The 13,259-nt window shown below is 42.1% G+C and overlaps 1 protein-coding gene across 5 annotated transcripts in view; it reads right to left on the bottom strand.

Annotated features, from left to right (window-relative positions):
* CACNB2 (calcium voltage-gated channel auxiliary subunit beta 2) overlaps positions 1-13,259 on the bottom strand; it is a 382,396-nt gene that overhangs the window by 120,709 nt on the left and 248,428 nt on the right. For 4 of the 5 annotated variants that reach the window (XM_042991177.1, XM_042991178.1, XM_042991179.1 and 1 more), the window contains one exon: positions 7,167-7,286. In XM_042991177.1, the coding sequence (XP_042847111.1) occupies positions 7,167-7,286 (120 nt within the window). Of the gene's footprint in view, positions 1-7,166; positions 7,287-8,114; positions 8,312-13,259 lie in introns of those variants that run through there. The other variant, XM_015537185.2, reaches the window with a different exon arrangement.

Genomic DNA, 13,259 nt, shown 5'->3' with positions numbered 1-13,259 from the left:
GTATGCAATATAGGCAAATGCATAGACTTCTCTCCTACTTCCCACAGAATTTACTCAATCAGACACATTTTTAAGAATATTTTCAGGATACTTGGGTGGCTCAGTTGGTTAAGCGTCTGACTCTTGGTTTCGGCTCGGGTCATGATCTCACAGTTACATGGGTTCAAGCCCCACGTGGGGCTCTGTGCTGGCAGTGTGGAGCCTGCTTGGAACTCTCTCTCCCTCTTTCTCTCTGCCCTTCCTCCACTCACGTGGTCTCTCTCTCGCTCTCAAAATTAATAAATACCACTAAAAAATGTTTAATATTTTTGAAATTGAAAGGTCATCTTCAGGTTGAAGGTGAATAAACACAGTCATGTTTCTTCTTTCTTCTGAAAAGGCTAGTTCGGGGAATATTTCCAATTGGGTCCGATTCTCCCAATGCCTAAGGCATTTACAGACTAAGGCAATATGAGAAACACTTTTTCTCTTTTATATAAAGTATGTTTACTGGTGAATATGAGGGAATAAAACATGGTCAAATGAACATATGCTTCTTCCTAAAAATATTTTTTTTCGAGAAAGTATAAATCCGCAGATAGAACAGGAAATCAGAGTTGACGAAAATGCAGACTAGAGAAAAGGATAGTGGCAGGGAGCCTGGGCAGTCCCTGGGGCTTCCAACTCTTGATTTTGGCTCAGGTCATGATCCCAGGGTCCTGGGATGGAACCCGTGTTGGATTCCGTGCTGAGCATGGAGCCTGCTTAAGATTCTCTCTGTCTCAGGGTGCCTGAGTGGCTCAGCTGATGGAACATCTGCTCAGGTCATGATCTCACAGATGGTGGGTTCGAGCCCCGCGTCAGGCTCTGTGCTGACAGCTCGGAGCCTGGAGCCTGCTTCCCATTCTGTGTCTCCCTCTCTCTGCCCTTCCCCCACTCACAGTCTGTCTCTCAAAAATGAATAAATGTTTAAACAAATTGAAAAAAACAGACTGTGTCTCTGTCTCTCTCTCTCTCTCCCTCTGCCCCTCTCCCCTGCTTGTATGCAGGCTCTCTAAAATAAAAAAAAGAAAAAAAAATGATAGTGGCAATTAACAAAGTGGAGACAGAACATAAAACACCAAAAGGCTAGAGACTCCGGGCTAGGAACACAGACCAGACGGAATGAAAGGCACTCCCTCCCCTCTACACCTACAAAATATCAACAAAAACCATTGCCATTGCACTTAGAGCTTCCAGGGAGCTTTACAAGGTCTTGCTCTTAATTATGTATAGACCGTCAAAAAGCAAATCTTGGAAGAAAGTCTCCAGTATGTAAAAAATAATACCAAATTTTAAAAGTCTGAAGGGCACTGACATATAGAAAAATTAAAATTAATAGCATATGGGATATAAGAGAAAATCTTACAGCCATGGGGTAAGAACAGCCAACTATAAAAAGGGAGCGGAGAAGAAACCTCTTGGGAATTAGAAATGTTCAACTACAAAAACCTCAGTAGATGGGTTTGAAGATAAGTGGTGAAAGACTCAGTAAAACCAAAAGACTGGGAGACAGAGGGAAAAAAAAAATCAGAAGAAAGGTCCAGTCAAACATCTGACAAACTAGAGAACACGAAAAAGAAGAATATACAGTGGAAAAAATGACCACATAAAAATCGGTCGCTTCCCGGAACTGAAGTGACAAGTCCTTCACAATGAACATTCATAAGAGAAGCTGGGTGTGATCAACGAAAGCCACACCAATGCAAAATCTCCAAATACCAAAGGCCGATCAGTTCTATGTATTGCAGAAAATTAAAAAAACAAAACCCTCAAAACCCAAATGACACCGGTGAGCATATCAAACGTGCTGGAAGGCAGAAACAACAAACTAAGGTCTTCAAAATTCCCAAAAGAGAAGATTCAGCATACCTGAATATTATACCTCACTGAACTATTAATTCAATGTGAGGCTAGAATAAAGACGTTTTCAGGTTGGCAAGATGTCAAAAAAGTGAAGCTTCTCTGTGGCTCTACATCCTGTGTAGTCACCAACTGTGCCCCGTACAATTTCTTTAATAAGTAGACATTCACTGTTGAGAGAACAGTCAACTTAAAATTTCATGTTAATCCATTCTGCTGAGAATACTGCACTGAACCTGTTTCGTCTCTGTTCCAGTCCTTTCCACATCCAGACTTCCTAACTCAGAGTATCTGCATATACAGCAGAAGGGATCAGCTCTGGGGAGTAAGGGGGACAAGAAAAAAGTTATTCTTTCACTTTAAAAAGATGGTCATGTGACCCAGGAACTTCACTCCCAGATATATATGTACAAGAAACAAAAACATATGTTCGTGCAAAAAACTTGTAGGTGAATGATCACAATAGCATTATCCACAAGAGCGAAAAGTGGAAACAACCCAGATGTCCACCAGTGATAAATGGGTAAATAAAATGTAATATACACATACAATGAATGGAATATTACTGGGCAATAAAAAGGAATGAGGTACAGACACACGATATAGCATGATGAACACTGAAGACATTACCGAGGCACCTGGTGGCTCAGTCAGTTGGGCATCCAACTTAAGCTCAGGTCATCGTCATCTCACGGTTCGTGAGTTCGAGCCCTACATCAGGCTCGCTGCTGTAAGAACCTAGCCTGCTTAGATCCTCAGTCTCCCTGTCTCTCTGCCCCTCCCCCATTTGTGCGCTCTCAAAAATAAACATTAAAAAAAGAAAGGAAGAAAACATCACTAAGTGAAGGTAGTCAGTCACAACAGATAGCCTACTTCATGATTCCATTTATATGCAACACCCAGATTCACAGATCAAGAGTCACCAAGTTGGATAGTAGTTGCCCAAGGCTGAGGGAGTTGGAGAGACAGAGTAGGGAGTGCTAACTTAGAACACGGGATTTCTTTTTAACTTTTTTTTAATGTTTATTTATTTTTGAGAGAGAGAGAGACAGAGCATGAACGGGGGAGGGTCAGAGAGAGGGAGACACAGAATCCGAACCAGGCTCCAGGCTCTGAGCTGTCAGCACAGAGCCCGACGCGGGGCTCGAACTCACGGACCGCGAGATCATGACCTGAGCCGAAGTCGGCCGCTTAACCGACGGAGCCACCCAGGCGCCCCAGAACACGGAATTTCTTTAAGGAGCAGTGAATATCTAAAATCGATTGTGATGATGGTTGCACACCTCTGTGCACAAACTAAAACCCACCGAATTGTAGACTTCAGATGAGCGAATTACACCTCAATAAAGCTGTCTTTTCAAAAAGATCAGCATGAGAATAAAGGCAAAAATCAAAGGGCACCAGCTTCAATAAGGCAAGACTTGCAAAGCAGGATAAAAACCGAAAAGGACTGAAACATGCATTTAGGAGGAAAACCCCAAGCTACAAACACAAGGTCATGTCAGCTGATTTTTCTGTGCCTCAAAATTAATACATAATTTGTTCACTGTAGAGTTTACTATTTTAAGAGAAACCATAGCAAAGTAGGAGGGAAAAGTACTGACTTTCACTGGAAGCACAGAGTGCCTGGTTATAGAAACTTTTATAGGTCACTTAATTTCAAAAGGCAGCGTCTCTCATTTCTCGTACTTGGCAATCACCTTATTTTATAGACCCGCTCTTAAAGGCAATTAAGGATCATGTAGTTCATATTTAAAGAGGGCCAGGATCTGAAATACTGCTGAGGTTTATTCCAGACATTTGCACAGCCTTACTGCATGTGATCTGTGGGAGCAGTGAGATACAGCACCCACTGAGAAAGTCTTCCCGTTTGAGAGATGCTATGATGGTTACAACAGAAATGTGCAAAGCTTTCGATTCTTCCAGAATGGATGTGCAATGTGTTTTCAACTATCTAAAATTAAATGACGAATTCATGTATTTTTAAGCTTGAAGGCTTCATTTTACAGAAGGGCCCACAGGGGCACCTGGGTGGCTCAGTCAGTTAAACATCCGACTCTTGATTTCGGCTCAGGTCTTGACCCCATGGTTCGTGAGTTCGAGCCCAGCGCGGGGCTCGTCGTTGACAGTCCAGAGCCGGCTTAGGATTCTCTCTCCCTCTCTCTCTCTCTGCCCCTCCGCTGCTCGCGTGTACCTGTGCGTGAGCTCTTTCTCTCAAAATAAACTTAAAAATTAAATGACTACATAAAAAATATAAAAGGGCTGGAAAAGTCATACTGACATAAAGGAAGGGACAGTGAAAGGGGAACAGATAAACATAAGCTAATGAATAAGGCCTCTCCCATCCCTGTTCTTCATCCATTCTTCAGGAATAAACCAGACCTACCGAACCATGATTTTCACATAAAGTACACTTAAATCCTAGTCCTTCCATGTTCTTTCAGAACATACTCCTATTCTCCCTCATCCTAGTGTCTCACTCGTTTGAATACATCAAAGGTTCAAGATATTGACCGAATTTTAAGGAAGAAACATGGATGGAAATAAACTCCTTTCATTAAACACAGGAAACAGTCTTTCAACTGTTTTGCCTTTGTTTTAAATTCCCTTCATTTTCCTCTCATCTTCTAAGTCATTCGTAACAATAAACTTTTTAGTCTGTATGACAAGTAACTTGAACCTGGTTTGGTCTGGGATGAATATTTTGATCCAGGCTGGTTAAAAGATAAATTTAACAGTTCTACGCAGCTGTATCACATAATGGAATACTTAAAAAAAAATTTTTTTTTTAACATTTGTTATTATTGAGAGACAGAGAGAGACAGAGAATGGGCAGGGGAGGGGCCAAGAGATGGGGAGACACAGAGTCCGAAGCAGGCTCCAGGCTCTGAGCTGTCAGCACACAGCCCAACACGGGGCTCGAACTCACCAACCATGAGATCTTGACCTGAGCACAAGCCGAACGCTTAACCCACAGAGCCACCCAGGCGCCCCTAATGGAGGGCTTCGGAAACACAGTCATGGACAAAAATGCCCCAAGCATGTAACTGAAGACTTTAAAAACCAAACCTACAAGACACAGGGTTGTATGCTGATGTGACACGAATCTGGAAAACCGTTTAATTTTGGTATGTGAAAATCACATGAATAAATTAGTGCAAATACAACACTCTTATTTCTGGAACACAAACTGTTATTCCCCGCCCCCCCCCAAGACTTTTCTTTGTACCCTGGTGCAAAATATAGAATAAAGAATTCAGATTCTCAAACTCAACATATATTAGCTACACGGCAAACTTGTGGCAATTAACTTTGCTAGCCATACATTCACTGTTTAATCTTCTCCAGTACTTAATTTTATATATATATATATGCGTGTAAGATACATATACACACATATATAAGTATATATATATATGTATGTAAGAAATTTCACAAGAGATCTACCCTACCCTTTTAACCTATGAGGTGCAAAGTACAGGACTGATAACTCCGGGCACAATGTCATACAACAGATCTCTGGAATTATTCATCTTGGGGCACCTGGGTGGCTCAGTCGGTCGAGCGTCTGACTTCAGCTCAGGTCATGATCTCGTGGTTTGAGTGTTTGAGCCCCACATCAGGCTCTGTGCTGACAGCTCAGAGCCCGGAACCCGCTTCGGATTCTGCGTCTCCCTCTCTCTCTGCCCACCCTCACCCCCCCCCCCCCCGCCCACCTCACACTGTGTCTCTCTCTCCTTCAAAAAAATAAACATTAAGAAAAAATTTAGAATTTATTCATCTTGCCTAATTGCAGCTTTAGGTCTGTTGGTTAGCAACTGCCCACTTCCTCCTCCCAGCCCCTGGCAACCATCATTCTAGGCTCTGCTCCTGGGAGTCGGGCTTTAGATGCCTCGTGTAAGCGGAGCCACCCAGGGCTCGCCGTTCTGTGACTGGCTCATTTCACTTGGCCTGATGTCCTCCAAGTTCACCTGTACTGCGGCATCATCAGGTTTTAAACGGTGAAGTCTGGTTGAGCAGAAGAGCCGACAGCAAACCAGGCCCACGCCTTGCTTCATCAGCAACCTGTTCCTGCTGTGCAGGACCCGTCTTGCGGTCAAGATGGTGTCAGATCTGGAAATGACCTCCCTGCCAGCTGAGGTGAGAACACCGTTTTGATGTATGGAAAGACTGCTTTTTAAAAGTCAAGGCCTCCTGGCAGTTGCTCTGTAAACGACTATGGCAGCTGTGCGAGAGGCCATGAATATTACATAAGGACCGTCCGTGCATTCCAGCCAGAATCTCCAAGCCACAATTCCCATAGCAACACACAGAGATTTTACTCCTCTCAGAGATGAAGCAGCCAGCCAAAGTGCCTCGTGCCACCCTTGATTGTTTTTTTAGCAAGATCAACACAGTACCTAATTCTTTTTGGCAAAGCAATTTTTTTTCAAAAAAAAAAAAAAAAACAAAAAAAACCCAAAACCAAACCCAAAAAGGAACGACTGCGTGAAAGGTGTTCATTTAAAAGTTACCAAGTGTCACACAAGCCAAGATACCGTAACTTTGAACAACAATCTATGCTTTAGAAATTGCTGGCATTTGAATGGCTCCACGGGAAAAAAGATTTCAAATCATTGCCATGCGTGAAATGAAATGCACCATCCTCGTGGCTAAATACTGTACTTACAGATTTTATATCTGGTTTCCAGTTCCCCTTTCCACATATACACACTTTGTTATTAGAATGGAGGAGAACATGTTCCAAAGGAAGGAACACGTTGAACCCATAAAATCCTTTATTGCTTTATTTTTGAAAAGCAGAATGCAATCCCTTTGTTAAATATAAGAAAATGCTATTACAAAACACCTATGCAGTAAAATTTGGGGAAAAGACCATTCCAGTCTAAGAAAATATACAATTGCCCTGAGGAAAGTGTTTTTCCTGAACAGAGAAATGGTTTACCGAAATAATGAAGTTACAATCACTTTGTGATTAGAAGCAGGTTTTCCTCTTTGTAGATTTGGGGATCCTTTTTTGAGTGCCTCCATCAACTATCCACCCACAGAAACAAGTTGCTTCGATTACAACACAACGGAAAAGCCAAGGCCACTCTCATATATCACACTTCCTTTTCCTATCAAGGAAATCAATCCAACACACCCCATTTCTGGTACTTCTTGAAAACCAACGAAATGCCGTAAAAGACCAACCATCGGCTTCGAACGAAACTTCCACAGGTGGCCCATCACAGACCCAGCACAAGCGGCCAAGAAAGAGCTTGGCAAGGGAGAAATGGTTTTACCTTTGCTTTTTCCAACTGGGCCTGGGCCTGTCGCTCTGCTTCCCTGCGTACCGCCTCCCGATCTTCCTCCAAAGAAACATCTGAGTCGGACGGACGGCTGGTGTAGGAGTCTGCCGAACCCTTGAGAGAGAAATTTGCATTTTAAAATAGATTCCATCTATGATGTTTGCATTGGAAAAGTCTCATTGACACAGCAGTTAGCTTCCTAGATGATGCCATACATTCCTGAAAAGAGGAGAAAAGAATCCATTTTGTGGCAAACCATCGAGAAAAATCATGCTCTGGTTTGCAGACCGTTCCCTCGGAGAGCTGTGGGACCATTCCTTCCCAAGTCTTATGTTCCGATTACTCTCCTTTCTGGAAGCCAGAGCAAGTCCCTTTATAATTAAACCAGCTCCGTGGTGCAGTGCCCGGCTGAAGGGCATAGAGGGGTTTCAAGGATGGCTTCGAGAACATTCTACACACTAAAGCAAGTATTTGCAAGTAGAAAGAAGCTACGTCTAATAAAAAAAAAAAACCCATAAAAGAAACTCCTAACCAGTCATAAACTTGAATTCTCCAAAATGTCACTACCGGGAGATGATGACTCCCACGGTAATCTTAAGCATCCTTTTGTACCTTTTCATTCACCTGATACCTTCACGGACAAAACTGTAAGGCAACAGCAGCCAGCTTCACTCAATCTTTAAGCAACACGTTTTCCAATCGCTTTAAATAGACGTTTGATAAAAGCTGCCTAAAGAAAACACCTGCCCGGGATGGCTTCTACGGCAATAAATCACAACACGGGCAAAGGAGCTCGGAAAATTATAGGACTCTCCCTCGCTCCCTGTCTTGCAATCAGGATCATATTACTAAATCACAGGAGCCCCTGCCAGCACTCACTGTAACAACAGCAGAAGCAACGACAATATAGAATCTCCCCCAGACGAAAGCCCTTGAGCTTACACAGATATCCGAATTCTTCAGCCTTCCTCCCTTGGCTCTTTTCAGAAGCCTGATCCAGGTGGCCTTCATTAGCCAGACAGCGCCTTTCTCATCCGCAGCTGCAGCCCCGGGCACGGATCCTCAGTGCGCGCTGAGCCCTGGAGAGCCCCTGCTCCTTTCCTATCCATGCTCTGGGCAAGCCCCTCTTCTCCGTCCCTTCCTGCCACCGGGGCTTTCACTCCCTACCCCGGAGGACTCCAATCCAAGGAGATGCTTATTTTCCCATTCCAGGGAGGGGAAAACAAACACTCGAGTGCCTTATACTGCTTTAAAAATAAAGAACACTTCAAGTGCATTCAAAGACAGGCATCAACTCGTTCTAAACTTAATGCATCTTATTACTCTAAATATTCTCCTCTTTGCGCTTGGGTTGCTACAGGAAATTAGTTGTAAGAGAACCTTTTTTAAAAAAACCCATTGCAAAACGTATGCAGTGACATTTGCAAGTGCAAAGTTCAAGCCTTATCTTCAGAGATCTGGAGGGGGAGGGCGGAGGAGGCACTCACTGCACTGGGCATGCTCCATATGTAGCCTTTTTACGCAGATGCCTACATCACACTGTTAGTCTATGTCAAATTGCCATTTTGCATCCGAAGTGTAAACAGCTGGAGAGGGCTTTTCGGTTCTATAGTAACAGGCACATGGTATGTTTGTCATGTTTCTGCTTCAGTTGAAACAGCCTCTCAAAGACAAAGCATGCAATCTTTTCATTTAATGAGCCCTTTTCATTACCCTGCTACACAAAGTATATCCTATGCCATAAGACAATTCAAAGATAAGCAATATCACGCAGGCATCACTGGACAGTGGAAAGCGATGAATGGTGCTCATCAATCATAACATCAAACTGCCCTTGATTGCTGGTGACTTCCCAAACAAGATGCAGGAGACAGATCTCCCCCTTTAATTAGGACATGAAAGTAATCACAGCTCTAAGCAATGAGTTTAACCGAGCTCAAAATGACTTTGAACTGCTTCTCCAGCTGAGAAACTACCGTTTGAAATAAAGTCCCTAGAAGAAACAACAGTATGAACTGTCAGAACAACAATTATGAAGAAATTGCAAAGTGCGGTTGATTTATTAGCTCGAGTTAAGATTTACAGAATAGCTGAGTCCAAACTCTTTTTATAAATAGGGTGATTGAAGCTCGAGAAGAAAAGATACTTATTAATTTCCTCTACCAATGAGATTACATTTCTTCTTTACGAAGAAATACACACTTCTAGATGGCTTGGTAAACATAAAATTCAAACACTGCATTCCAAACTACATTTTTGTTTGTGTGGTAGGGAAGGGGATTATTTTGTAAAGTGTCATGCAAATGAAAGACAGGTGGTTTTATTTTTACTTTTTTATGAATTTTTAAAATATTTATTTTTGAGAAAGAGTGAGAGCACACGAGAGAGAGACAGTGTGCGAGCAGGGGAGGGGCAGAGAGAGAGAGACAGACAGACAGACAGACAGAATCCAAGCAGGCTCCAGGCTCTGAGTTGTCAGCACAGAGTCCGACACGGGCTCGAACTCATAAACTGTGAGATCATGCCCCGGGCTGAAGTCTGACCTTTAACCAACTGAGCCGCCCAGGTGCCCCATGACAGGAGGTTTTAAAATCTTTGCTACTTTTTTCTCTTCCTTCATTTCATCTCTTTCTCCCTTCTTTTGTGGGCTAAGACCAATCTTCATGCCTTAAATGCTAGAAAATACAGAATAGAGGCTTTAGAATAAGTTATAGATTGAATACACCCCAACTGTGTTATCCATAAATCAATAAACGGGTTATTTATATTCTTCCGAAGTGAATGTAAAATGCATGGGAGATATAAAATGCATTGCAATTTCTAATTCCAGTAAAATTCACAAGGGAGAAATGAAATTTTCTCCATCCACACACGTTAGGGGGATTCCTCATCTTCCCAGAGGGTTTCTCATGGCGAGTGTAGCACAGTAGAAAATTACCCGGAAGCACAGCTTTATCCCACAAAAGGCTTCAGGCCCCATTGTCACAAATGTTAGCATTTTAAACCCAATCACCCTGCAGAAGGTTCCATTCACAACACAGTGAAGATACAAAGTTTCGGTCATTAGTTAGCCCCATAAGGAGAGTAAGAGCATAACACACACATAACTGTGCACTATCCTGTTCCCTTTTGAACAAAATATGATTTAAAAAGTCCTTTGCTAATAATCAGATGTAGCTTTTAATTGCACAGTCATGTTGAGACCTGTTTCCAGGTTTAAATAATCAAGCAGTTAAAAAAAACAAAAAACCTCTACAGTGACTTCTGGCAATGATCTTTTGAATACTGCAATAATAAATTAACTTTTGACTATGTTACAATGTAAGATGTGACTCCCAAATGATGTTTAGTGAGGTTGATAGAAGGGGCCACCATACTTTCTTTCCTTGGATCTGTAGTAGTAGCAGAAAAATGGCAACAAAATATTTTCATTATAGAAGTTACATGTACCCATTGCAGAGACGCACAAATAAAGGTCACTTTAAATTCTCCCACCCAAAGATAACCACTATTAAATAATAGCATGTTTTAGCTTCCAGAGTTCTTGCATTTTTGAAAGTCACCCTCCCAACATGCGCATTACAATTAATCTCCTTCCTTCTGGGAGTGTGGATTTATGCAGTTATTAGTAACATATCTAATTAAGCTTTTGCCTTTGGTACCATATGGACTTTCTGGGTCATTCTGCCTCAAGCAGTCTTCAGTCAGGAACAGCTGGCTGTCATTTCCATAATTCCAGAGTAAGTTCATTACAAGATGTGCCCTTGATCTCTTGGGTTGCTACAATGTGATGAGCTGGTCTTCTGTAGTTTTGTCCTTGCAGGTGGGTATATCACAGTTTAGCTACAAATATTTCCTTTCCTACACCTTAATATTCTCATTCCTCATTGTACAGGTCCAAAACATAACTTGTACCCTAACGTCTACCAAAACTCATCCAGGATCGTTCACTTTTATCCTCAGAACTCTTAACTCCAAATACATGTGCTTTGCTCACAGGAAATTTAGTTAACTGGATTAACTCATGCTTTTTTTAAAGGTTTGTTTTATTTATTTTGAGCGAGAGCTAGATGCAAGCAAGGGAGAGGCACAGATAGAGGGACAGAGAGAGAATCCCAAGCAGGTTCCATAATGTTAGTGCAGAGCTGGATGATGGCCTCGAACTCAAGAACCATGGGATCTTGATCTGAGCCCAAATCAGACACTTAACCGACTGAGCCACCCAGGCACCCGAATTACCTCATTCTTTGTAACTACTCTTCAGTTTTTGTTTTTCCCCCCAATTTATGCCTAATATTTGCACAAAAAGCATACTTTTTTTTGTATATAGAAAGTTTGCTTTAAAAAAATTTTTTTTTAATATTTACTTATTTTGGACAGAGAGAGAGGCAGAGCATGAGCAGGGGAGGGGCAGAGAGAGAGACACACAGAGAATCCGAAGCAGGCTCCAGGCTCTGAGCTGTCAGCACAGAGCCTGACGTGGGGCTCGAACTCACAGACCAAGAGATCATGACCTGAGCCGAAGTCGGATGCTCAGCCGACTGAGCCACCCAGGCTCTCCATATGCAGTTTGCTTTTTTGACGCTGTACTCTACTGTTTCAATCATATATATTGCCAGCATCATTTTTTTTCTTGAGCATTCCTGTATTTTCTCTTCTAAAGCCAGAGGAGCGAGAGTCATAAGCCTACTCAGGAATGGCATCTTCAATCCTAAAGTGTCCATCTATTTTTATAGGGAATCTTCATATGAAGACTAAGCAATGTTGTTGGACAAAGTCAATTTCTCACAGTATTCCAGGGTTCCCCCGATTCTAGACAAATCTACGCTCCATCCAAAACCCTCAAGACTTCAAATGACCCTCCTCCTGTATAGGACTATGCTGAGCCAATGGCAAGTCTGAATTCAGTTGCTTCCTCCTGACCTGCCATGGGATAGACAGACATTCCACCGCCATATTCCTCAGGCCCACGCTTTTAGAAAAAAGCAGAATGGGAAGGACTTCTGAAACCAAAGACCAAAGGCAAAGACTTCCATCTTGTATTGTCTGTGCATTAGCTGGCAGAGAGAATTCTTTCATTTCTCATATTGTCGCCTCTTTTCACAGTTGAGAATTAACTTTTTCTTTCTATGAAGAGATCTGGATCTCTAAGAAAATGAATTGCTACCCCCTGCACTGTTGGTTTCTTCAGGAATAAAACCCATTTACCATTTACAAATAATGACAATTTCCTGCCTCAAGAACCTTAAAAATGTTACAGACTATTGGGATGAAACGCATTGACACGAATACTGTATACTTGGGTTCGCAAATGTCATAGAACTTGCATACCCATTCGATCAATGAAAATCTCAAATGTGATCGGTCTGCCATTTGGCTTCACGTGAAAATATTATCCTAGGCGATGGTAATAAATCCATGCAAGTTCATCCCTGTGTGGTAACTTGTAGGATTATGTAAAAGCTAAAATACTAGCTTCTGGGGCGCCTGGGTGGCTCAGTCGGTTAAGCGTCCGACTTCAACTCAGGTCACGATCTCGCGGTCCGTGAGTTCGAGCCCCGCGTCGGGCTCTGTGCCGACAGCTCAGAGCCTGGAGCCTGCTTCGGATTCTGTGTCTCCCTCTCTCTCTCTGCCCCTCCCCCATTCATGCTCTGTCTCTCTCTGTCTCAAAAATAAATAAACATTAAAAAAAAATTTTTAAATATTGCTTCAATTTTCTCAAGAGCATATGTAAATTTAGACACTTTGTGGCACTAACATACATACTGAAGGAAAAAACTACATTTTGCCAAAACCAAATCCAAAATCAGCCACATGCGTTTATTGAGCACTGACTACTTTGCAAGTCTATGTGCTCTAAGTTAAATGCTGGGACTATAACTGTGAAAAAGACAAAAGCTTCGTGTCTGTCATGGAGCCCAAAAATCTAGTTGAACGAGACCAATTTTTTTAAGGTGATCAGAACAATAATCACAACGAGAAAACACAAAACCGGCTGTGAGAATATAATAATGGTGAGAAGAAAGAAGCTATTTTATTTATTTATATTTAAAAAGATTTTTTTTTTGAGAGAGAGAGAGAGTATGC

The sequence above is a fragment of the Panthera tigris genome, chromosome B4, assembly GCF_018350195.1.
Source record: "Panthera tigris isolate Pti1 chromosome B4, P.tigris_Pti1_mat1.1, whole genome shotgun sequence".
Lineage (NCBI taxonomy): Eukaryota > Metazoa > Chordata > Mammalia > Carnivora > Felidae > Panthera > Panthera tigris.
Note: the sequence above shows the minus strand (reverse complement) of the source record. Positions and strands in the feature narration are given on the sequence as shown.